We start from the raw sequence: 26,520 nt of genomic DNA on the forward strand, positions 1-26,520 counted from the left end.
GTGTGTGCGTGTGGGTTGTCTTGTTCTGTGTGAAAACGAAGCGGTACAAGTGATGATGCTGCAGGATTTCATAACTTTATCCTTCTCAGCAGCAGCACTGCAGGTGCTCTCCATGTCCAGCATGTGTGTAAGCCAGGTCCCTAGTGAACTTTAAGTTGCAAACATTTTTCCGCTAAGCTTTCTTTCATAAATCCCAAAGTTTTCATGGAAAGTTGCTTACGCAGTTTTCCAACAAGGTTTTGTGCGTAAGCAAGCTTGATAAATGAGGCCCCAGAACCAGGATCTTGAAACGAACCCTGAAGTTGACTGGCAGCCAGTGAAGCTGCAGAGAGTGCTCCTATGGAGCATGGCCAAGCCTACCTGCAGAGCTGAATCCTTATGCTTCTGCTATGTTCTGTCTAGATTTCTAGTCAAGCAGAACTCCTCTTAGGGCAAACATTTTAATCTCATTACTTTCTTTGTAGCTTTTAACTTTTTTCTTGCCTTTTCGAGTTTAATCTCGACCCATCATAAATTCGCTGTCATTTAGCATTCACTTTGAGTTGCCTGATTATAAAAACAACTAAAACACTCATGCATATAGGATAATTGTAATCTTCAACGTTCCTATTCTAGAGCAACAGGTGCTGTTCACCAAGAAAATGGTACCAGTTGTAGCTGAAGAGTACAGCGAGGCAACTCTTGAGGTGGAGGTGAGTCGAGAGGCAGAGGAGGTGCAGTGGATGAGACAGGGGGTGCTGATCCACCCGGGTGCCAAGTACACCCTGAAGCACAAGGGTCAAAAGCACAGTCTCACCATCCACAAGCTGGTCACGTCTGACCGGGGTACCTACAGCTGCGAGACCCTCCATGACCGGACGCAGGCCCAGCTCTCAGTGGAACGTGAGTACTCAAGTCTTCTCACCATGCCTCGTTGTTGTTTGTTCACCACCGTTACCAACAACTCCTCCCACCAGTGCCGCTTCTTGCGAAGGCAAATCCAGATAAACTGAGTGGGGGCGTTATGAGTTACAGGGGATGAAGGCGGCACTTGGTCTGGAAAATGATCTTAACCAACAGGCGACGTTCCTAAACCAACTTATGGATGTTTTTGCATTAGTGAGAAGTCAAATTAGTTTTTGAAGCAAAGTAAAATGTGCAAATTAACACAACTTGTAGATCTCAAAAGACAGAACGCTTGCCAGACCATCTCAGATCCGTGTTTTTCTGTTTTCTGTGTTTATGTTTGGTAGTCCTGTGATCCACATGCGAGTGGGTGGATTAAAGGCTGCTCTTTCAACACCCGTGTGGGTGGGAAGGGGAAAGCTGGGACCTTAGGCTGCTGTTGGCACCTCCTATGAATTTGGGTCTCCTCTCGTTGCATTTAAATTTACACCATGGCCTTCAAAACTAAGGTTGTTGTCATCGAGTCTCCAAAATAAACAATCCTTTGTTTTTTCCATCTGGAATGCTCGTCTACGTTAGAATAAGTGAAAAATCTTGGCAGTTTCGAAGCTGGTTTTTGAGTAAAGCCCAGCGCTCAAACGGCTAAACATGGCTTGTCGGTGTTTGCCAGCGTGTGTTGTTTAACTACGGGTACGGAACAAACTCCAAGCCTGTTGTGTGAAAGAAGGGCTCCATATCTGTTTGGCATTACGGTGGATCTTTTCTGGCAAATGTGGCTCTTTTTCCATGCACTTTGTTGCTCCCGCTGCAGCTCGAAGAATCACCATCAGGAAAGGGCTTAGTGACATTAAAACCACAGAGAGAGAAACTGCCTCCTTTGAAGTGGAGCTCTCCCATCCCAACGTTCCTGGCACCTGGAACAGAAATGGAATCCAGCTTAAGCCGACGAATCACTTCCGTATGAGCGCCAAAGGACAAGTTCACAGCCTCACCATCTCTAACTTATCCGTGGAAGACACTGGGACCTTTGTTTTCAGTGTGGAGAACCTGAAAACATCTGCAAGGCTTGTTGTTAAAGGTAGGCAATTCAGATGTCGAATGATCCTATTACAAAGACAAACCCAAAGTCCTGCCCTACGGTAGCTCCAGTATCATGAAAATCTCACTATAATAGTTTTGCCTTGACCCCAGACTGGTAGCTAAAGTGGTGCTCTCAGTCTTGTCACTGCTGGCATGATAATAGAATAGGGTGACAGCTCCAGGCTCACGTTACAGACACGAAATAGCCTAGAGTGAAAAGCAGTGGCTAGACTCAGTCCGGTGCTAGTTTTAACCTCATCTTATGGAATAATCCTCACCACGCCGTGTCACTCAGTATGCATCATCTCTTTGAGCCAGGAATGACGTGCAGAGGATGACGTTTGGATAAAAATGTCATCGCTTTAGTCTGCAGCATATGAGCTGCTGGAATGTTAGAGGTGCTTTTTCCTTTCTTCAACAGAACCTCCGGTGACTATTTTTCGAAAATTGGAAAGCCAGAAAGTTCCCGATGTGTCAATAATCTCCCTAGAGTGTGAACTGTCGAGGCACAACGTGGATGTGAGATGGATGAAGGCGAGTCTTTCAAATACAAAACTACAACTTTTCAGAAGAACACAAAATACACTGTTTTTAAATAACATTTTTCTTTTTTCTTAGGATGGATTTGAGCTGAAACCAAGCAGAGACTTGCGTATTCATGCGATGGGGAGGAAACGATTCCTTCAGATAATGAAATGCCGCGTCACCGACTCAGGCACGTACACCTGTGATGCAGGAGATGCCTCCACGACCTGCACGGTGGAGGTTTATGGTGAGTTTCAGTTAAAGGTGGAAAATATGAGATGAAATGAAAAGAGTCAAAGGTCAAATCTCCGAGTGGTCACAGATTCCCAGCAGATTACAACAGTAGAGGCTAAAAACAAAACATGCAAAATCACCCCAGTGCTTTTTCTTACAAGGACAAATGACTCTAACTTCCAATCAAAAGTTAAAAAGCAATGGGATTTTTTAAAGTTGCTGCAAACCTTTAATAAAACATGATATCCTTTAGGAAAACTGTGGATGCATGCAACACTGCCACCCAGTGTCTATCAGGAAGTACTACAATAAAACAAATTAGCACCTGCACCAACATTTTCTTTTTTTACAGAAGTGAAGAAATCGCTGTTCTCCAAATCCTGATAGATCTCAGAAACGGGTTAATCGTATTTATTGATGTTTCTGTGTAGAACGTGAACTGCTGGTCCTTCAGGGACTCGAAGACCTGGACATCCAGGAAGATCAGAACGCTGTTTTTGTCTGTGAGGTCTCTGTAGAGGACATTCCAGGGGAATGGTACAAAAACGGGCAGCGGATACAACCCACCAGCACTGTCAAGATCCGCCAGGAAGGCAAGTTTTAAAAAATCCTGAGTATTTATATTTGTCAAATTATTTTCCAAATAAATAATGATGACTGATGTCCACGCCGAGAAACTAAATGTACCCTATTAGCATTTTTTTGTTAATTTTTGGAAATAAGGTACTTAATAATAATAATAATAATAATAATAATAAATGTGTTACTTTTCATTTAGACTTACACTTCCGATTCGGTAAAGGGTAGAATACCTTCTCCAGGTCAGAGATGAGATCCTGCCCCAAGTGGAGGAGATCTCGGGGTCGTGTTCACGAGTGAGGGAAAACTGGAGCGTGAGATCGATAGATGGATTGGTGCTGCGTCTGCAGTGATGCGGGCGTTGTACCGGTCTGTCGTGGTGAAGAGAGAGCTGAGTCAGAAGGCGAAGATCTCGATTTACCGGTGGATCTACGTTCCTACCCTCACCTATGGTCATGAGCTTTGGGTAGTGACCGAAAGAACGAGATCACGGATACAAGCGGCTGAAATGAGTTTTCTCTGCAGGGTGGCTGGGCTCTCCCTTAGAGATAGGGTGAGAAGCTTAGTCATCCGGGAGGGGCTCAGAGTAGATTCGCTGCTCCTCCACATCGAGAGGAGCCAGTTGAGGTGGCTCGGGCATCTGGCCAGGATGCCTCCTGGATGCCCTGGTGAAGTTTTCCGGGCATGTACAACCGGGAGGAGACCTAAAGCGAGACCCAGGACACGTTGGAGGGACTCTCACCTGGCCAGGGAACGCTTTAGGATGGGAAGAGCTGGCCCAAGTGGCTGGGGAGAGGGAAGTCTCATCCTCTTGACTTATGGGCCATTCCCATCTGTACCGGGTCGGCCCGGGCCGGGTAGCGTAGGTTGTTTACATATCTGGGTGGCCTGGTACTTTTCCGGGCCAACCAAGGCTCATTCTCAGCCCTCTTCTCGAGGGGGTCTGCTTCAGGCCGACCAGGGCCAACACACCCACTGCTGACAGCAAATTCACACCTTCCATTAGAGCAAGCCTCTGATTGGTGGGTAGAATCAGCCCACATGGGCTTAAGGCAAGGTTGTGTGGAATCAACCGGGCCAGGCTGGGGCCGACTGGGGCTACCCGGCCCGGGCCGACCCGGTACTGATGGGAATGGCCCATTAGGTTGCTGCCTCTGTGACCCGACTTCAGAGAAGCGGAAGAAAATGGATGGATGGACATACATTTGTCAGATTTTTATGTTTCTGTTATGTTTTTTTGTAATTTTTCAATTAAGTTAACCACATTTTTTATTAAATTGTTGTGTACAAAATTATTGACTGATACAGTTCCCTATTTCAGAATTTTTCCTTTTCTTATTTCAGGCAAAAAACATTTTCTTCTCATGTGCAACGTGCATGCAGAGGACTCCGGAGAGGTCAAGTTTGTGGCCAGAAATGTTGAGTCTGCTGCTTATTTGGATGTGGAAGGTATCAAAAATAACTCATTTATAGAGATTGGACAAGAATTATACAAACATGATCTTAACTGTGTTAGTTCTCCTTTAGACTGAATGTTTCTTTAAAGCAGTTTCTATTTATTCTGGACAAATCTGCACATCGTCATCCTGGTGAAGCTCCTATTTCAGCACCACCTGACTCACACCCTCAAATGTTCTTTCAGAACTTCCTATGAACATAGTGAAGCCTCTGCAGGATAAGGCAGCCCTTGAGAGGAGCCGCGTCATCCTGGACTGCACGGTGTCTAATCCCAGGTGTAGCATCCGCTGGTACAAAGGCTGCAATGTCATCCTGCCCTCTGAACGCTTTGAGATCAGCAGTGAGGGCTGTTACCGTAAACTGATCATTCAGCAGGTGGCGCTGGAGGACGAGGGCACATACAGTGTGCAGGTTGGAGAGTACACATGCTCTGCAAAACTCACAGTGGAGGGTAAGAATGTTTAGGATTTTAGCAGCATGTAGTTTTATTTCATCAACTTCATGTTAGCAAACGAGGATGTTCAAATGTGTTCTAATGGCGTTTGCTTTCCTCTGCCAACCTGTTGCTTCATCTTTTTAACCAAAGAGATGCACAGATTCCAAGAGAAACACTGTGTGACACAAAACCAATAAAGATGGCCAGGTTGCACAGGTTGACTTGTACTTTTCTCTGTGCTTCCCCAGCCCAGTCGGTTTTGATGTTGCGAGAGCTCAGAGATGTGGAAGTCGTTGCCCCTGATGACGCCTGCTTCGAATGTGAGGTCTCAGACCTCGTCCTGAGATCCCCGGTGTGGAGTCTGAACGGGGAGCCCCTGCAGTCAGGTCCCCGGGTCCGACTGGAGAAGACGGGTACGGTCCACAGGCTGACCCTGCGGCAAACCAGCCCGAACATGAGCGGCGAGGTGGCGTTCACGTCTGGGAAAGCAACGAGTAGAGCTCAGCTTCGAGTAACCAGTGAGATGACATTTTATTTCATTATTTTTTTAATTATCCAAAAATGTTCTGTTATTAAACTTGAATAGCGATCAGCTTTAAAACAGACGTCCCCAAAATTAAGTAAGATATAACTATGTTCACCTTTTATTTTTTACACTCAGTAAAACCTTTATTAAATAATTTGCTGTGAATTTAAAGTTGGAAAGATTCAGGTTTCTGTTGTAAGGACAATTGTAACCACTAGGTGGCGATATTAGCAAAGTCCTGAGTTTGCCTCTTGACTGGAATCAAGTTTTAGGAGTTGTACCAATTTCAAAAGTGCATTAACTAGAACTGGACATAAAAACAAGCAGAAATTAAACAAATGTGTCCAAGAAATCAGGAAACAAGCAGCGATAATAGGCTGAAGAATGTCCTCTGGCTCGGCGCTGCACATGTGGCACATAGACCAATAATCCATTCAATGGTTAACACACCAGGGGAGCTACATTCTGTAAATATCATATGGTGTTTATAGTTCTGCTCCATGAGTCAGGTTAGGCAACAACCCCAGAACCCTCTGTGCAGGATAGTGACCTATCTTTAGATTTATGATGTTGGCTTTGAACTGAACAGGGGTTTATTTCGATCATCTGACCCAGATAGTGAACCGCTCGTCATTGCAGGGGCTTGTAATCTGGAGATGTCACGCAGCAACGCTTTGAGCTGCTCTTTATTTCTCTGATGAAGTCGTGACACAAGTTATACAAAAGTAAAATGCTCTGGTTGCACAAATTTCATTTATTTAACAGAACATTTGATTCGTTTGGATTCATTTTATTAAAAACAAAAACAACTTCCATCCTACCTCGTTTACAATACATACGGACCAGTCTGGGCTAGTAGAAGCTAACCGTTAGCATCAGCAGCTTTACAAAGTGGTCCCCCAGGCTCCACAGAGTGAGCAGAGTCAGTGGTGTAGTCGTGTTGCTGTTAGCCAATTAGAGGAGGGATGTGTGAATATCAGGAAGTAAGTCCCAAAATCCTGCTAAATTCTGCTCACCACTCCACTGGCTCACTTCTAGTTCCTAAAACAGGAGCGCCAGGGCTCCCCCCCCCACAGATCGACTCACACGGCATTCATTTATACCAGAGCTCACTGCAAATGTGTTTTTACGAAAATACACTTACATTTCTTAAACCTTCTCTAACTTTTCTTCCTGTCGCAGGTGATCACTGAGATGCATCCATGTAGCGCCACCACCTGGTCGACTGTTAGTATTGTTCTTATGCTCATTTACTTTAAACCGTGTCTATAGATGTGGCTTAAACGGGGCTGTTTCAGTGTGAACGACAGCCCGTTGGTGTGATTTTACTGTAAGCATGACTTAGCATGAATAGTATCAGTAAATAAATAAAAATGTCCATTTAAGTCAACATAATCTACATGTAGAATAACAATATGGCTAAATTTGCCATTTGAGTCACTAATATGATGTTTTTCAGGCTTTCTGCTATTTTAAATTTTTTTTCTGGTAAAAGTTTTTTTTTTGGGGGGGGGGGGGCTGCATTGGACCTTTTTTAAATAAATGTAGTCTAGTAAACCTTGGCTTACATTGTTGTGTTTGAATGAATCATTAAACTATTGGTCATTGAAGCAAAGAAAATCCAACTCCAACAGTTAATGTGTGTTTTTATCGTCTTGTAAAGAATCTGTGATGTTTCTGACATGTTTCTATCTGTCAGCATGGGGCTTGTAATGTAAATACGTTGGGCCAAAACTGAGTTTAGTTCAGCGATAGGTTAAAAATACTTGATCACCTTGATAATTAATCAAAGGTTGCTTGATTTTAATTAAGTACTTCATTAAATCCTTTATTGGGCTTGATGTGCATGGAAATGCAAATGTTTTCCATTTTTTCATGTTTCCAGTTGTGTTGTAAGATTTCTGATCAGCTCGAGCGCCGTGGAGACAAAATGTCCCACTTCAATAAATCATGCTTTATTTATTCTCAAGAAATGTTCTTTTTTTGACTTTTGTGAGTTGTTAGTTTACCTTTTTTTCTTTTCTCAAATCACAATTTGTCTTGAAAAAAAAGTTAATTCAGTTTTCAAAACACTTAATGCTTTTTCACATGTAGGTTTTTTTTCCTTCAAACTAAAATAAATTACAAACGCTCTTAGTATCACAATCACATCCAAATCCACTCAAATATCCACACTCGAGGATCACATGTACCCGTAGAGAATTAATATACAGAGCTTTGCCAAAAGGAGGAGTCCTTGTGCGCATTAAAACCAAACTAGGAAGCGGAGCTGCAACTATAAACAAAAAAAGCATCAAAAACAAAAGGTAGATCTGAGAAAAGATCAAAATGATTTCTTTAAACTTAAAACTTTATAATTACAATAATTCCTGAACTTTAACGGGTTTACGTTGTTTCTCACACTGCAGATTTATTATATCATTATTTAGCTGATTGATGAGCTAACGGCTAGTCTTCACATGTCTCCCACATTTCATGGTAGTTGTTGCAAGTTATTTTTTAAACATTTACACCAGCATCACTTTCGGCAACATTCTTGGCTAGCCAAAACCACCGGAGGGACCAAACATGCTGTATTTTGTTTGTGAATGGCCAAAGAATTCCGTACAAACAACCATGTAAGAAATCGATGACTCGTCCCGTTCCAAGTGCATTCCTTTTCACTCACTTCAAGTCCACATGAAAGAGTTTCTTGTAGGAAAAAGGAGCTAAACTTACCCAGCCTTATGATGCACATTGCATAATGTCTGTAAAACATGGTTTGCAGCAGTTATTTAGGCCTGATTTGTACTTCATCAGCTTTGTGAGGGAGAGACGCGCACGGTTTGGCAGACCCTTTTTACCATCAGACTTCTCCATCACCTGGGGGGGGGGGGGGGGGGGGGGGGGGGTATTGGAAAGCAATTCCCCTCCAGGACACCAGAGGGTGCAATGCTTTCCTGGGACATCCTGCCACCATAACAGTCACGTATCCGATCCAAGATTGTGTTTTTTGTATTTCAGAGACTTTTAACAGACACACTTGTCCCTCATTCTCCTTCACTTCTTGATGCGCTCGCCACCTTTAAACCCGCGTTTCCTGTCATTTCCAGGCACGAATAAAACACTTGCTGCATATCTCATTACTCCTTCAGTCATGGGTTTTTCTGCCAGGCGTTGTTCAAGCTGCTCTGTATCTTCAGATCTCTTTATTATCTTTGAGGGGGAAATGACTGTGCTGTTGACAAATTTTAAGGAAGCGGTGTCCTGACCAATCACAGGCTTGCGTTCTCAGTCTCATTCAACAGATGTTTAGAAAAGTGGGCTCAACTCCGTCTATCCTTGCGGGCCTGCTTGCTGGAGAGCCCACGCAATGACGGATTAAGACGGATTAATGGCGTTGCTTGTCTCCGTACCGACGCAGCTGAAGCATAAATTAGGCTTTACGGTTACAGCGCATCGGCGTGTTTCCACCGTTGTTCTGGAAGCAGAGTTGGGACACTTTGCTTATGCTTCTAGTCTTTTTTTTAAGCGCTACGCTTCCAGAAAGCATCAAGCTCAGCAGATCAGATCAGGGCAGACAGGAAGTCAAACATGAGAGCAGTGTAACCCATATGGAAACTTTCAAAATAAAAGTCGCATGCAGATTTCCAGTTACTTAACAGGTAACAAACACATGTCCTTACCTGTGAAACCTCCAAGGTTAACAAAACCACTAAACGTTTTGGATACATGCTGCCATCTTTCTGCTTGCTTTTTATTGCATGAACTGCCAGAATCACGTGTGGTCTTGCTATTTTTTGGTCATTTCATGACCCTTCGGGACCAGCTGCATGGGACTCTCTCACATTTGAAACACTCCCAGTGGGAGGGGAGCTTGTGGGTAAAATGCCTCTTTAACATCGCACCCTGCTCACGTTTCCAGTAGAAAGCCAGGGTAAGACACTGAATGTGGAGATTTAGCATTTATTTTTGTAAATCTATCCTTGCTCTGTGCGTTTACCATATGCATCAACAAATGATGACCTCACACACAGAGGGAATAATGCATGTGTGCATTAACTACACGACGGGAGGAGTCTCTCAAGCTACTCTGCGGAACAATTCTTTCCAGTATATTTAAAATGCATCTTTTGCAGATTTTTGGGAGTTAGCAGGATTAAAGAGACGCCCCTGATGATGTGTGATTTTCTGCGTGGAAGTGTTAACAGCTCTACAACACAAATGCTTTAGGAACACTCACCAGACTAATGGTGGTTCATTTGTAGACGGGGTATGTGTGGATGGCAGAGCAACTGTTCGCACAATCTAACTGCGCAGCACACTTACAAAGGTCAGAGCTGTCACATAACAACAACAACACACTCGCTGCACCGCTACACGTGTCTGCAGAAGCTGTGGAGTCTCTTCAGTCTCTGTCTCGCTTACAAAAGTAACGGATGAATTTATCCAACATGATGTAAGATTATGAGCGTCTTGTTTTAAAGCATGGTCCTTGTAGTGGGAAGCGCTACGGAGCCTTCAGCTCACCAGCCTCCATGGCCCCGTGACAACAGTCGCTGGTGATTTTTAACTCAAACATCCTGTGAATTTAAAGTCTTCTGCTCTTTGAGAACATCACGGATGTCGTCCACTTTGCTGAGTCTCTCGAAGAAGGGGATAAGATCAAGGAGCTCGGTGTCCGATGTGTCATCAAACCAGGAAACTACGGGAACCTGCAGGTTCAAAACAGGGGGCTGTTTACATCCAGAATGTCTCGTTGTACTAACATCAGTGATAGTAGAAAACATAAACAACGTACCGCGTTGTCTGGATGGAAGACGTAGGAGGCTGGAGAGTTGTCGATGATTATAACCTTGTTGAGGTCTCTTCCCAAACGGCTCAGGTCTTTGACGTAGTTCCCTTTGTGGAAGACACATGCTTCCCTGAACAGTCGGCTCTGGAAAGCCCCACATTTATCCAACAGGTCCGACACAGGGTCGGCATACTGCAGGGACAGGAAGTAAAACTGGTAAAAACACAATACCAACCAGATCACTGGTGTCTAATCCTACACCGTGATGTTTCTGAACATTTTAGATGTTCCCCTGCTCCAGCACACAGGATCCAATGGCCGAGTTACTCCCACTCGGTGAGAAACACATTTATCTAAAGCAAAATGTGCTGTTTTCATGCTTAGATATAAGATACAAACAAGAAAAAGAAGCAACAGGAACCAAATTAATTAGAAAGTTTAACTGTAGTCTAAGCAGCTCCCACTTTTTTTTTCAGATCTTTAAATGTAAAAAAAAAAGAATAATATGAAGAGAAAATGCACCGTCAGACATATTTTCTGTGCTAATTTTGATTTCCTTAAAATAATGGAAAAGTAAATTTCTATGAAACTGTAACTTGGAACATTGAAGTCCGTTCTGCGGTTTAGGACGTGAGGGACAATCGTAGGTTTCATTTCTGAAGCTGGAAAAAATACTAATCAGAAAAACGGTTCTTATAGAGGCTGCACAGTGGCGCAGTGGTTAGAGTGGTTGCCCTGCAGCAAGAAGGTCCTGGGTTCGCTTCCCGGCCTGGGATCTTTCTGCATGGAGTTAGCATGTTCTCCCTGTGCATGTGTGGGCTCTCTCCGGGTTCTCCGGCTTCCTCCCACAGTCCAAAAACATGACTGTTAGGTTGACTGGTCTAAATTGTCCTTAGGTGTGTGTGTGTGTGTGTGTGCATGGTTGTTTGTCCTGTGTGTCTCTGTGTTGCCCTGCGATGGACTGGCTCTCTGTCCAGGGTGTACCCCGCCTGATTGCCCACTGACTGCTGGAGATGGGCACCAGCCCCCCGCGACCCTGCATGGACAAGCGGGTTCAGACAATGGATGGATGTTCTTATAGAAAACATGTGCTAAGATAAGGTGGATAATAATAATAATAATACATTGAACTTATATGGCGCTTTTTAGGACACTCAATGATGCTTTCATGCACGCTCACATTCACACACTGTCAGTGATGGTAAGCTACTTTGTAGCCACAGCCGCCCTGGGGCGGTCTGACAGGCTGCCGTTTGCGCCGTCGGCCCCTCTGACCACCACCAACATGTCAACACTTTGTGTGAAAAACACAGGTAGTATCAGTATGCAGGTGTTCTATCCCATGCACAATCGTTTTATGGGTTCTGAATTTGATGCATAAAAAACATAATCGCACATGGTTTGCAGAAAAACTTTAAAGTAAAAGCAACCAAAAACTAACCTTGGATAAGCTCGCAGTGAACAAAACACACTCAAATAGTTCCCCCATTCTCTTTAGGAATTCATCAACATGGGGTCTCTTTAGGACGTACACCTGCAAGAGAAAACAAGATCAACAGCGTGAACTCAGTCAGGAGGAAAAGAGATTCCGGCTAATGTGGAGATGTCTGCAGCCTTGTTTCTGAACCAAGTCCTCCAGAAAAGGCTTTCCCCACTTTTACAAGCCCATCCTGGATTACTTGAAGCAGACCCAGGCCCTTCTGAGGAACAACGCTCTTCCACCTTCTGGAAACTCAAACACAACCGACTGCGGTCAGCGTTTGAATCCTGCAGGCCTGCCAGCGGGCGCTGATGGAGCTGGGTCTAATATGAGATACAGGTCGAGATTGATGAGCAGTATTTCTGAGAAGCCTGCCAGGCTCTTCTTATTTTGTCAGGACACTGAAATAGGCACCTGCTGCTTGGAGCCATCAACAGAGAGGAGCACAACTCTGTCAGGCTGATGGAACAACAAATTCACTCAAATCGTTTTAATATATAAGCTAGAGGGTTTATAGCGCTTGTAAATGATGTATAGATCTGATCAAGCTAGCTGTGAATATGTGAGCGAGCATGAAGAGTCCAGCAGTAAACCTGCTATCTATAGTTTAAAATGCATGCATTGCTCACCTGGTGCAGCGTTCCTTCAATTTCCACTGGAATGATAAAGTCTGCATTGTTCAGAGGCTGTTGGGCGGTAAGCAAATTAGTTTTAAAATAAGAACACATTTTCAGTTAAATGGTGATAAAACCATTTGTTCTATGTGTTTAAAAACTAGGCCACTAATCACAAAAACAGTGAAACAGGCGCTGAAGGAAGTGCTAAGTCCCCAAACGTACTCGATTTACTGAGACAACTTTTATTATTTGAAATAAGCTTCTCGAACATTGGTTTCACTGGAAGTGGGAGCTAAGTAGGGCCTGTGAGCTGAAGTGTGACTCCATGAGGTAATGCAAGAAATAATTCTTTTACCACATCTACGATTTGATCTGAAAGATGCACTGAGGGAGGACGAGGACGCGAGAGATTAAATACACTCAATTTAGTGAGACTGTACAGAAAAATGAGGCGTTTCCCCGAACTCTAACACCACCTGTAGATCGGTGTTCGAACTTCCAGGCAGCTCTGCTTCAAACCCTCTCAAGGCTCGGAGGTCAAAATAGTCACGTAAGCTTGGCCAAAATTTGGGAAACCATTGTCCCTCGACACAGCCCGCCAGGGCGTACATACAGGACGCTTATCGAGTCTTGGGTCTGGAGCTCCGGTGAGTCCAGAGTTCAGAGAAACGTGTAAAAATGTACTGATAGTTTGGACCTGTGAGTTTAATTTGGCTGCTAAGGTCTGATGGGGTGCAGATTCAGTTCAGTTCAGTTCAGTTTATTTACAGATTCACGAGTCGTCTCAAAACAAATATCCAAGTAAACATTCCAGTTGAGTTCAGTTCACTATGAAAGCCGGACCACACTGTGCACTTTCCACTCATCCTGGACAAATCCCTCGTCGTGAACAGAATCGAGATAGAAAACGGTGAATGTGAGGATTATTTGAAAGTCTGTGGCCGTCCAGTTCAGCTCAGCGACCGCTTATTGAGCACGCTCACAATCAAAGTCAGCCTCCCACAGTCTTCAAGCACTGCTCGAAACCCCGTCTGCAACCGACCAATGAAAAAACACCCGGGGAGTGATGCGAACAATTAGTGATGAGAGCAAAATTAGAAACATCAGCAACAAGGGAAGCTGCACTCAGGAACATGTGGACCTGTTGGAGAGAAGCGTTAACGACAGCCCTTTTTTCTCTTTTCAGCACTATTCTTTGGTTATCTGTCGGCTGTTAGTGACGCGAGCTTTTCGACGGGTGGACTTGTGACTTTAGCGCGTCCTACCAGAGCGAGACGTGGTGCAGTTTGGCTCACTAACATCTTGGACCGTACCACGTGCCACATCGCTACAGCTCTCACAGGGTGACGTTAACAGGCCTGTGCGATAGCCGAATAACACACAGTGAGGTCCGGGCTTCAGGAAATCCAGCAGATCGCATCAAGTCACTGACTTGTGTCAGAAACTTTACAGCAGGCTTCATACTGAGCAAGCATGGCGACAGTGGAGAGGAAAACATGTCTTAAACAGGAAGAAACCTCCAACAGAACCTGGATCAGTGTGAGCAGCCGTCTTCTGGGCTTTGAGAAGACAGCGTGGACACACACACACACACACACACACACACACACACACGTTTTGGTTTGTTGGTTGACATTTTACCTTTTTTTCTTGTCTCCTGGTATTTTGTGCTTTGCAGTGATTTGTTCCTTATTCTGTCTTGGAAACTTTGGCCAACGGTGATTGTTTCCATTATATGCACATATAAAAAAGCCTTTTCATTGCTGATTGAATGCCATGACCTCTAAGTGACCTTAGCTTGCCTGTGTGACACATCTGCATGGATGGAAATATCTATGGATCACCCCTTTAGCTTTACTGTTTATGAGAGTCCTATGTGTCTCAGATGTGCGTTTTCTCCTGACTCATCAAACTCGTATCTCTGTTTCACATTTAAACATTGAACCTTTAGTACTCAACCATACAAACATCTAAAATACATTTGTTCCTACAGATATTTAATAACTTTATCTTTAAATCAATAAATAAATGATGTCTTATTGGAGATGCACTGTCTGCTCCCGACCTCCAGACTGTGCTGCCTAATGCTAATCTTAGTTGACGTGTCAAAGTAATAATGACTTTTTAAGCTCCCTGGTGACGGATGTGGACTCTATACATGCTGGCCTTCTTTACACTCCGCTAACAGCGCGATCCTGTGGCACGCTGCAGGACAGCCTGTGACTTCAGAGTGGTTGAACACCGCAGTGTTGGAATTTGACTTAAGCATTTTTAAATTAACTTATCATAGTTGTCCACATGCACTTCTACATATTTATATATTATATTTGAGATATGTTTTGAGCATCATATATGTTTAAAAATCAAACACAAACATTTGGGTTTTAGTTAAATAACGGGGCAGAATATGTGGGAAGAGCTTTTGTGCTTTTGGCCCTTTCAGCAGAATGTGGATGACTTTAGATGCAGGTGTGTTGTTCAGATTTTCCTGTTTCAATTCAGGGATTATTTTTAGTCAGAAAAGGATAAAATTCCTTCTCCAGGTCAGGGATGAGGTCCTGCCCCAAGTGGAGGAGATCTCGGGGTCTTGTTCACGAGTGAGGGAAAGCTGGAGCGTGAGATCGATAGATGGATTGGTGCTGCGTCTGCAGTGATGCGGGCGTTGTACCGGTCTGTCGTGGTGAAGAGAGAGCTGAGTCAGAAGGCGAAGCTCTCGATTTACCGGTCGATCTATGTTCCTACCCTCACCTATGGTCACGAGCTTTGGGTAGAGACCGAAAGAACGAGATCGCGGATACAAGCGGCCGAAATGAGTTTTCTCTGAAGGGTGTCTGGGCTCTCCCTTAGAGATAGGGTGAGAAGCTCGGTCATCGGGGAGGGGCTCGGAGTAGACCCGCTGCTCCTCCACATCGAGAGGAGCCAGTTGCGGTGGCTAGGGGATCTGGTCAGGACGCCTCCCTGGTGAGGTTTTCTGGGCACGTCCAACCGGGAGTAAACCTAAAGGAAGACCCAGGACACGTTGGAGGGACTATGTCTCACGGCTGGCCAGGGAACACCTTGGGATCCTCCGGAGGAGCAGGGCCAAGTGACGGGAGAGGGAAGTCTGGGTCTCTCTGTTTAGGCAGCTGCCCCCCCGACCCGACCCCGTGTAAGTGGAAGAGAATGGACTGATGAAAGGATGGATGGATGAATTTAAGGTTTCTAATTAGAAAGCTTTAAAACAAATAACAGCTATCTGAATGTCTTGTAAGTCGTACCCTGGGTATAGAGAAAAACAGTAGTGCACCAGTTTCACGTTAGGATTTGGAGTCTTAATTCCTCATATTTAAACATCTGGCCTTCATGGTTAACAAGAGCAACGCTCAGATCCTAGAGTTTCACCAACTATTCTATCAGAAGCTAATGCAGGAGTAATGTAGGTGTAGGAGACTATTTTAATGTTCAGCCTGCATGAACAACTAAAAATGACCAATTAAAATAATCAGAAATATTCATTAAAACATAATTTTACGGTGAACCGCCTCTTTTATATTTATATATATATATATATATATATATATATATATATATATATATATATATATTAGAAGGTACTGTTTTTTTTATTAATAATAAACACAGTTTACATAACGATGCTCCATACTGGACGTTTCCAATTAGCTGTGTGGATGAGTTCCTGTCCACCGGCAGCAAAGTATACAGGAAGCAAGGGGACGCTATCATTACCTGGCAAGACAATTTTTGACATGCCAGCTTCCAAAAAATATTACACTCCGCAGTTTAGATCAGGTCAGACAGGAAGTGAAACACAAAATCAGTTTAAAACACATCTGGAAACATTCAAAATAAAAGTCACATGAAGGTAAACGTACGTGATTTTCTGTTTAAACCCCCGTAGCCGACGCAAACAGCACACAAAATAAACCACATACCTGTTTTGATACATGCAGCTGTTTTTCTCCTTGCTTGTTATTGTGTGGACTTCTGAAATCACACGTGGTGTTGCAATTCTCACGTGATTTTGTGACATCATCATAATAAGCTATCGGTAGAACGCCTTCGCTCCCATTTCACATCAGAGTTGCTTCTGGTTGGGAATGAGCTTGCGGGTAAAATGTTGCTTTTACGTTACGCAACCACATTCACAGCCGGTGGAGGGAAGGGCTAAAATTCCCATACTGATTTGCAACAATACCAAAATAAAACAGGAAAACTGAATAATATTAGTTGCAGTGGCGGCTGGTGAAAAATATTTTTGGTGGGGCTGTGCTATTTTTTTTTAAACAAACTTGTGCTTTCTGAGCTTTGTGCACAACTTCACTATTTCCTGAATTAAGCACAGCTCTTTTATTTCCTGTCTTACATCATTGGACAAACTGATTAATCCAGGTGTGTGTGACTATTGGCACGCTGCCTTGCAGACCAAGGTTGAAAAATACTGCATTAAATTGCACATAAAATAACACGACCATATATGGTCCACATATATGGAACAGGGAACATACATAAATGTATGTATTGCCTCCATTATATACTGTATCACTGTACACGCCAAGACAATCACTTTAACAGATTTCTACTAAAATCTCCTGATTGCTGCTTTAAACTTAAAACGTGGCAATTATTTCTATTTAAGTTAGGCAACAGAAAAAACGTGCTGTAGTTATTTAATCTCCAACAGCAGCTGAATCACATTTTCCTCAGACATTCCTAACAGTCTCTCACTTCACAGGGCACAAGTGGTGCCAAACAAACACCAGTGGCTCGTAAACTAGACCTCAGATCCGTCTTAGTGTCGCGTTCCGTGTCCTCGTCTCCTGTGTCCCCTCAGACGTCCCCTCCCTGTTGTGTCATTTACTTTGATCAGGTATTAATATCCCCCAGCCTTTCAGTGTATTTTGTTCTATAACACTTTAGGTCATTGGTTTATTTATCTTTAGTGCCCCCATGTGTCCTTATTCCTCTAATGTTTAGGTTGAGTAACTTTTGTTTTACAGGTTTGAGGTCTGGTTTCCTCCCTGCTTGGTTCTGCTTCTCCTCTCAGTTCATCAGTCCCACCTGTTCCCAGTTCCCTTAACCCCTCAGCCCTGTTTGATTTAGGCCCTGTCCACACGTAGCCGGGGATCTGCCAAAACGTAGATATTTTTCTACGTTTTGGCCTGTCATCCACACGAAAACGGAGTTTTTTCACACGAAAACGGATCTTTTTAAAAACTCCGGCCAAAGTGAAGATCCGCGTTTTCTCCGTTTTGGGTGTCTGCGTGTGGACGGACAAAACCGGAGTTTTAAGGTCCGCAACGTCACTTTCCGCGACAGAAAAATGCTGACATCACGTGTGCGACCTGTGTTTACACTAGCCGACAGCATGGATGCCCTCAGAGCTGCTCTCGCTTTATCAATCGTCCAAGCGCTTTCTGCTTGTTTGTTTTTGCAAGCAGAATTACTGCTCCTTGCGGAAGACCACAGACGTAGGACGAGGTTAAGAACGGGGGAAGTACTGCCACCTACAGGTCTGGCATGTCCTTAACAACGTATTTATCCGGGTACGTGTGGACAGAGTTTGTTTTTAAAACGAGGTGGTGTGGATGCAAGTTTTTGGAGGGGCGGATATTCGTTTTAAAAAAAAACCCGGCTACGTGTGGACTAGGCCTAAGCCCCGGTCTTGTCTTCTGTGTTTGTCTGTTCATGGTCTCCTGTCAGTGTGTTTCGTAGCCTCCTGTGATTTCTGTGTTTAAGTTACCTCCCTGGTGTTTCGAGCCTTCTGGATTTTGGTTTTGATGCTTGTAAATAAAGGATTATTCATTTCTCAACTGCTTGCTCCCTGTGTCGTTTTGGGTGTCTGCACATTGGGTCCAGCTTCCTCCTAACGTGACTTGTAGTTTATGTTTTGAGTGGGAGAAGTAGCAGAACAGTTTGATGTGCTGTGGAAGCGGTGTCGCCAAAGATGCTGATCATTTCTGACATTACATTCTAATGCCAATATTGGCCGATAATATGGGACTTCCCTCATTGTATGTCCTCTAAATACTACATCAACATCAAGTAAAACTCTGACTCACCTTGAATGAACTGTGCACGAGAGTTTCATCCAAATCTATGACCACGCAGATCTTCTCTTGACCTGTTGTCACTTGTGAGAGAAGAGGTGTAGCAGGAACCTGGAGATACACAGAAGAGGGCTGAATAATGTAATCATAATGAAGTATACCATGAACTTTAACAGTTATCCCTATGGGATAACCTGTTTAAGTGACTGATTTTGTTTCTGAGTGGTTACAGTAAGCCCTGGATGCAGCTGCTGCCATGCTGATGGAGCGTGTAAGCTCCGCCTCCACGTGTGTGCTTCAGCAAGTGTGCAGCAATCACAGCTTGTTAATGTGATTCTGCTTCTAAAAACAAGCCAGCATGACCCAGCGGGCCTGCGCTCGGTGTCCGTGTTGCTGCTCCCACACGGATACATTAAACATTGCCTGTCATGTAAAAATAGAACTCGGGATTTGTCCTGCAGGCTCATTATCACTTGTTGTTGAAAGATGGAAGAGAAGATTCAAGATGGCTACCAGTACACAAACTGCTCTGATTCAGTTGAATTTACAGATATGGAGTTAAAATGCGACTTGGAGCTAGATGAGTCATCCACATCGCTGAATTCAAGTTCTGTTCTGGCAAAGAGCCTGGAAATACAATCAGCTGTTGTTGGGTCAACTCCTTTTGAAATAATTTCATCAAGTATTGGATCGGGTTTTTAAGTCTCCGTTAGACGCACTTCTGCATCTGTGAAGTGACAGTATTGTTGTTTTGACACAGAGGTGTGTGGTACCTGTTGCGTTGGTGGGATGCAGTAGTCGCATTCACAGCAATCGATGGACTCGTCGTCACTCTGCTCCTCGTCTGAATCCCTGGATTGTGTGGCTTCGCTGGTGTGCTTTGACACAACGCTGTGTATTACATCCAGAGGGGCACTTATTTCTGTTGAGCTCCCACTGTTGGCTTGTTCCATGTTTTCCACAACAGTAGTTCCAGATCCAGCCAACTTGTCCTCCTCTTGGCAGACCTTAACGTCCTGCAACTCACTCTCTCTCAGAGAGGAAAGAGCATCTTCTTTCTCGTCTCTGAAAACATCTTCATCGTCTTTTTCATCTTTATTTGGACTGATTTTGATTATAAATCCATTTAAAGCTTGTTGCCAAGAAAACTGAATGCTTTTAATTTCATATGCATAGTAATCCTCAACACATGACTCACAAAGCTCTACAATGTTTTCGTGATCTATGAGCGCCCAGTAAGGCTCCATTTCCGCACAAGAAAGAAAGTCGTTGTGTTCCGGATCCGGCTTTTCTCTCCTGTCATCTCTGAGATCGACACTCGTTTCCAAACGATCTGTCGGAGAAGCATCAACAACAGACTCGTGGTCCTCAGTAGCAGAGACCTTGTCTTCATAAGCATCACCCTCAACTGAGATTTCGTTGGCACACGGTGCAAACATACTACCAGCACCAGAGCACAGAGAGACCTTCTCATCATAGACGTCAGAACTGTGGCCATCAAACACTGCAGCTTCACCATGGAGAGAGATGTTGTTATCCTCTGTCTCCTCCCTGTTCTCGGAGTCGTTGTCCTCCATCCCCTCAAAGTTCTGTCGGTCATTGTCTTCTGTGTCCTCCTTGTTCTCTAGATCATTGTCCTCCATCTCCTCACTCTTCTCTATGTCTGATAAGATCTCAGATTTATTTTCTTCAGCTTCCTCTTTTGTTGAACTTGACTCAGATTTCATGGTCCAGTCATCTGACTGATGTTCTGAATCACAATATGCTTCTTTCTGTGATGACTTCCTAACTGTATATTCAGCTGCATCTTCAGAACTCGTGTCAATGTCATGCGTACTGATTTCAGTTTCATCGTCACAATGAACATTTTCATTTGGAACAAGTTCCTCCTTCACGTCTTCGGGTTCAGACCCAGTTTCGACCGTAGGCGTCTGCCCCTCCTCTTGAAGATGAAGATGGGCGTGAATATCTCCTCCTTCGAAGCAGGAGATGTAACGTCGCTTTTGTGCAAACATGTGTCCACAGCTCTCTGCTCTGTCAAAGAAATCAAAGAAATCCTGAATGACAGCACCGACAGTTTGTGTTTTCTGCTGTTCACCATTGCTCTCGTTGCTTTTCAGTTTACTTTCGCTGTCCTCGTTCAGAGAGTCCCATCGCATCTGCTCGTCGCTTGAATCCTCCTGAGCTGCTTTATCAGATTCCTCCGATGAATCAGAAGGAAAACTGTCATCAAGGCAAGACTTAAAGGATTTGGTGTCTAGGGAAGAGTTTTCTGAAAAACTGTCTTCCTCATTGCAGAACTCTATACTGTTCCCAGAGTGGCACCTTTGAGTTGCTTCATCCTCGTCATTTCCACATGACTCGCCAGCATCTGTGAATACATCTGCTTCAGAACTTTCCTGAGAAGTTTCTTCTTCTTCTTCTTCTTCTTCTTCATCGTTCTCAAAGGGAACATCAGTGAAATTAGTCACATCCTTCGATAACATTAAGGATTCATCATCAGTGAGTGCCATCTTGTTTTCTTCAGCTTCGTAGGACTCATCCTCATCATCCGTGTATTCAGGCTGCATCTGACTTTCGTCACACCCACACAGTTCAGCAGAACAGTCCAGTGACTCCATTGAGTCAGAGATGTTACGTGAGAAACTTTGCTCCGAGTCCTCTGTTGACTCGTCCTGCTCGGAGTCAAACGAGTCACATTCCTGATCCGATGGCTCGTACTGTTGCAGCAGCTCCAGGTGATCTGTGCACGCCGGCGTGAAATCAGACATTCCAGTCTCCCTTGAACTATTGCAGTTCACCTCCGGTTCATGTGGCTCAAATTCCTCAGACTCCAAGTGTTGATTGGAGAGCTTACATTGAGGAAATAATAGGAGGGGTTCTGGACAGTGCTCACTGCAAAGAATACTTCTAGAGGCTAAGCTGTGATCAGCACAGTGCCCAGAGGACTTGCAAAGTTTAAAACACTCACAGGGCTGAGTACATTCATCAAATAGCTGGCTTAACCTCGTAGCATCATCATCATCATCATCATCAGACTCAGTAAGCCCATCAGAAGCAGGATATTCCCTAAAGTGCTCGGTAAGTCCATTGCATTCTGTGTAGAGTCCAGTTTCATCGGTGCTCGGCTTGTCAGGCTCCACACAAAGAAGAGGAGGATCCATTTCTGCGCCGACCCTCTGCTCCGTGTATTCCACAAGGACCTTTATGCCCAGTTCAGCACTTCCCTTCGGAGGGCTGCTCAAATCTGCAGCTTCTGCCACTTTAGAGACGACGCATTGTTCAGCAAGAATAGCTTCGGTTGACAGCACCCCCTCTCCAGAGCCTTTCCCTTGCTCTGAGTTCTCCAGATGCATCTCAGAAGTAACTTCTCAATCTGGACCACAGATCTTTAAAACTTTTCCTCTGTGCATCGGTTCACGCAGAGTCCAAGCAGGCGGGCAGCTGTGTGGTCCATCAGGAGTGAAGACTTCACGGAGCCCACTGGAGAGAGTAAGTGCAGCAGGAGCAGCACACACGTTGACATGACAGGTCGTCACAACCAAAACTGAGACCAGCACTTGACTCGACCCACCCTTTGCCAGACACCAAGTAATTTATTTTGGGGGCTTGGAAAGACGTGACAAATAACTTCTGGAATATCAAATCTCTATAAAAGGCTGAACTCAGGCAAAAATCTGAAACTGATACCTGTGAAGCTCTTGAGCACCATAGCAGCTCACAGGCATGTCGTTTCCCAGATTACGCTGTGTTTAAGCAGAAAAGCGTGTGCCAACGTCCTAAAACTGCAGTGCAGTAGTGGATAAATGAGCTGTCTCTGGTTTTACGCTCAACATCTGCCCAACGTTCCGAACATTCTCACAACAAGCCAATTCCAGGGATATCTTAACTTTCCTTTTATTTAAACACTTTCTTTCTTTCAGGAAACAGTTTCCCCACCACAAACTACTTACTGTTAGGTAAGTTATTTTCTACAGTTCTTAGAGGCCAACACAGCCGTCTCCAGATCGGATACGCAGTTCTGAAGCATTTGTACCATTTACATCCTTCTGGTAACTCCCTGATTGATGACTGAACATGGAGTACTTTTCACCACGGCTGTACGTCAAGGGCCGGGGGGGGGGGGGGGGGGGGGGATGCTTGAGGAAACATGAAAAGCTCTGAGCCACTGAAACATGTGTTTCATGAATCAGAAGACTGACAATCATGCTGACCACGAGCTGTACAGACATGACGATTGGTAGGGAGGGGCAGGAGAAGCAACCGATAGGACACGGAAAACAGAGATGGACTTGCATTTGACAAAGACCATTTTCTTCAACCAGGAGGTTATTTTTGACCAAAGGAGTCTCTGAGTCTGTGACTGAGACAGCACGGGAGACCGCTGAGAATGCCTCTGCTGCAAAGCTTCTTTAGGCCAGAAAATGTCACTAAATTTAGAAAAATTGAGGGTCACATACATTTTTACTTACCGTTTTGGATTTGATTTATTTTCTGATTCACTTGAATGTTTTGGACACTATAAACATTTCAAAAGAATTGCATTGCAAAACACAGCAGGACATTTCAGTCCTAAAATAGTCAGACAGATGAAGTCAGACAGGATCAGTTTCGTTTCACGTGCAGAATTTGTTGTTTTAAATCCTGAGAATTGACTTGGACAACCATATTCATTCATTTACCAAAAGGCCAACATGGGAAGTATTTAATAGTTCCAAGACAAATTATTAAAAAAAATATTCTTCATCACTACTGCCACAGTATGCCATAAGAGAGGTAATTTGGTTTGAGCTATTAATTTATTGCAAAGAACCTACCGGCAGGTGATGTCACCCGAAGCAAGCAAAGTCTCTAGAGCAAAACTGGCTATTGTTAAAGGTGCATTATGTGGAAATGAAGTAATAATTACGTCATGTGGTAAACTATTTTTACTGCAACCACTTTAAACAACTCTGGAGCTTTTTGCCGACCGTCGTCCAGTTTCGATTGTCGGCGCTGCCGTATTAGCTCGCAGGTGTAGAGTATCAATAGCTACATCTTACGTAGGAAACTAGGGCTGGGCGATGTGGCAAAAATAGAATATCACGATTTTTCCAATATTTTATCACAATTTTGATTTTATCACGATTTTTTATCCATAAATAGCATAACTTCAATTGCTTATTAAAGGAGAGAAACATTGAATAAATAAACATTTATTCATATTAGGGATAATCAGCACAGTGCTAACACACTTATATTTTAAACCCACACCAGAGATGATAAAAGCCCTGAGAGAAACAATTACAAAAATCAGTTTTTCTCGTTTTTCAAGTAACTTAACATAAATTAAAATCGTAAACATATTTAAAGTGCAAACATGTCAATTGCAAACGTATTGTACAAACATTCACTTGTTCAAAATACTATGTAGCTCCCAGTTGCTCATGTAGTGGATAGTTAAGCTCAAATACGGCTCTGACGTGCGGCTGGACCAGAGATCGCTTGTGGTAGCAAAAAACTGCGTATTCTGAATATTTTCTGCAACTCTCACTTTGCATTCAGCGTACATGCGTGGAATGGCGGAGTTCGAAAAATACTTGAGGCTGGAAAACTCGTAGCGCGGATCCAATGTTTTTATCATGTTCTTAAATCCCACTCCTACTGTTGGCACGGGACACAAATCTTTAACCAAGTGGTACGTCACTGCATCGGTCACGCTGTTCCATCGTCCGCTGTCTCTGTCGTAGGGAGTGAGTTTTGTGAGTGTCTGTTAGCGTTTGCTGCCTGGAAGAAGCACTAGCCGCTGCCGCTGCAGCCGCAGGCTTTCTAGCTTTAGCTGCCAGCTGGCTCTCATTGTATTGTTTGGGATGCCTTCTTTTCAAGTGATTAAACAAGTTTGTGGTGTTGCATCACTTGCCTTGACGCTCTGCTTGCAAACTTTGCAAATGACGTTTCGCTGCTCTTTGTCATCTGGTGAAAAACCAAACCAGTTGGACGAGGCGTTCCTCTTCGGAGCGAAAACCTCGTTCTGTTTCGTTCCCTCCTGACTGCCAGTGGAGTAAACAGAGTGGATGTATCTCCTCGCGCTCTGCGCAGGTCGAGTACTAATGTAAACAAAGTCACGCACGTGACACGTAGCGCACCTGGTCGCGAGTCTATAAATTACGCGCCGATAGCAACGTTCGGGTCTCCCGGAATCTTCTTGCCCGAGAAGTTCCGAGTGACCCCTGTGACTGGCAGTCAGGGTTAGGGTCAGGAACTCACAGAACCATAGTTACACCGTAACTTCCGTTGTCGCTCTCAGCCGCGGCGGAAGCCATGTTTGTTCACACACAGGTGAAAACAAGCGGGGCACTAATATATTACCGTGACTCACTCTGATTGGTTAAGGGTCAAACAAAGGCGTGTCATTCGCCTGGGGTAAGTTCCCTTTTCATTCAGAGACAGAATTTCAACAGCAGAGCTGTGAATCGTGATAAAAAGGTCTCTCAAAAATGACAGACCGTCAGATGTGTGGATCGTAAAACGGTCTAAAATCATCATATCGCCCAGCCCTATAGGAAACCATCAAAGGTGAGATTCCATAGAAAATATGAAATCAACTTGATGTATCTTTGAATACTACCTTTAATCAGAAGATCTGAACTTTTTATTGCAGGGATTAGGTAACACTTCATAATAACCCAGAGTCAAAAAGAGAGAGAGAGAGAAAGAAGTTTAAAAGTTTAAGAAGATTTATTTCTAAACAATTTAACACAAGGCTAACTCTAACTTTAACTAAACACTGTGTGATGAATGGATCTAGGTTGTGAAAGAGGCAAGATGGATGGTGTAAATGTGGAATGTTGTTATCAGAACTCTCGTTTCCGGAGAAGCCTTAGTTCTGTGTGGGAGCGAATGTTTTGCTCTAAACTAGTCGGAGTTTCAAAAACCACATTCAGACGCTATCTTGCCGTCTACATACCCTTGCGGAGACCTCCTTGTAGATCCAGAATGCCAGGTTCTCGAACCCTCTTGGTACCGAAGCCGATGAAACAGCGTACGGTACGACAGACTAGTCTTGGAACGCTCCCAGGTAAGCGGCAGTTGGTTGACAGCGTCAACGGGACCCTGAAGGGTCAGTGAGTTGAGCTTTTACTCTGAAGGAGCGTTGCGTCAGGTGGAGCTTGCAACAGGTTTGTTTTCCAGCTTGTCATTAGGTTCTTTGTGGTTAAAAAGTTACGAGTGGTCATAGGATTATATTATGCCCTGCGATGGACTGGCTCTCTGTCCAGGGTGTCCCCCGCCTAATTGCCCGTTGACTGATGGAGATAGGCACCAGTGCCCCCCCCCCGATGATAAAAAATGAGTGACCAATTTCTCAGAAACAAAATAGATGTTTTACCAGCAACCTCCCTTCCAACCAGGAGTGTTTCGGACGTGAAACAGGAGCGAAAGCGTTCCACGCCGCTGGTCTCGCAAAGTCACAAAATCACTGGAGAATTGCAACACAAGTGATTTCAGAAGTCCACAAAATAAGAAGTAAGGAGCATGTATCCAAAGAGGTCTGTGGTTTATTTTTTGTCCCACTGACATCGGCTACGGGAGTTTAAACAGAAAATCACATACGTTTACCTGCATGTGACTTTTATTTTAAATGTTTCCAGATGTGTTTTACACTGCTTTTGTCTTTAACTGCCTGTCTGACCTGATCTGAACGGCAGAGTTTGATATGTTATGGAAGCATAGTGTGTTAAAAAATAATTGAAATGTAAATATAGTGTCCCTTTGCTTCTGGAACGCCTCCAAAATATTTCACTTTGATGCCGGGGGAAAGGAACCATGGCTGCGCAGTGGCGCAGTGGTTAGAGCTGTTGCCTTTCAGCAAGAAGGTCCTGGGTTCGCTTCCCAGCCTGGG

At 44.1% G+C, this 26,520-nt stretch overlaps 2 protein-coding genes across 7 annotated transcripts in view; one reads left to right on the forward strand and one right to left on the reverse strand.

Moving 5' to 3' along the window:
• Positions 1-7,338, forward strand: part of obsl1b (obscurin like cytoskeletal adaptor 1b) — a 48,377-nt gene extending 41,039 nt beyond the window's left edge. For all 6 annotated transcript variants that reach the window (XM_070543891.1, XM_070543892.1, XM_070543894.1 and 3 more), the window contains 9 exons: positions 616-882; positions 1,697-1,963; positions 2,387-2,499; positions 2,584-2,737; positions 3,156-3,317; positions 4,648-4,752; positions 4,946-5,212; positions 5,446-5,715; positions 6,906-7,338. In XM_070543891.1, the coding sequence (XP_070399992.1) occupies positions 616-882; positions 1,697-1,963; positions 2,387-2,499; positions 2,584-2,737; positions 3,156-3,317; positions 4,648-4,752; positions 4,946-5,212; positions 5,446-5,715; positions 6,906-6,916 (1,616 nt within the window). In that variant the 3' untranslated portion in view covers positions 6,917-7,338. The remainder of the gene's footprint in view (positions 1-615; positions 883-1,696; positions 1,964-2,386; positions 2,500-2,583; positions 2,738-3,155; positions 3,318-4,647; positions 4,753-4,945; positions 5,213-5,445; positions 5,716-6,905) is intronic.
• Positions 7,339-9,651: 2,313 nt separating this feature from the next.
• Positions 9,652-22,193, reverse strand: LOC107389369 (uncharacterized). The gene is made up of 6 exons (XM_015965485.3): positions 19,415-22,193; positions 18,654-18,752; positions 12,607-12,663; positions 11,939-12,031; positions 10,504-10,689; positions 9,652-10,417 (listed from the first exon to the last, which is right to left on the reverse strand). The coding sequence occupies exons 1-6, from the start codon at positions 21,995-21,997 to the stop codon at positions 10,277-10,279; spliced, it is 3,159 nt and encodes a 1,052-aa protein (XP_015820971.2). The 5' UTR covers positions 21,998-22,193; the 3' UTR covers positions 9,652-10,276.
• Positions 22,194-26,520: the final 4,327 nt, after the last annotated feature.

Source organism: Nothobranchius furzeri, chromosome 14 (genome assembly GCF_043380555.1).
Source record: "Nothobranchius furzeri strain GRZ-AD chromosome 14, NfurGRZ-RIMD1, whole genome shotgun sequence".
NCBI lineage: Eukaryota > Metazoa > Chordata > Actinopteri > Cyprinodontiformes > Nothobranchiidae > Nothobranchius > Nothobranchius furzeri.

Bases quoted from the DNA above. Each gene is read 5' to 3' on its own strand.
- LOC107389369 (XM_015965485.3), bottom strand. From the start codon at position 21,997: ATGCATCTGGAGAACTCAGAGCAAGGGAAAGGCTCTGGAGAGGGGGTG. The intron at 12,664-18,653 runs GTGAGTCAGAGT...ACCGCCCAACAG, and splicing joins TCGTGCACAGTTCATTCAAG to CCTCTGAACAATGCAGACTT. The intron at 10,418-10,503 runs GTACGTTGTTTA...TTGAACCTGCAG, and splicing joins TCTTCCATCCAGACAACGCG to GTTCCCGTAGTTTCCTGGTT.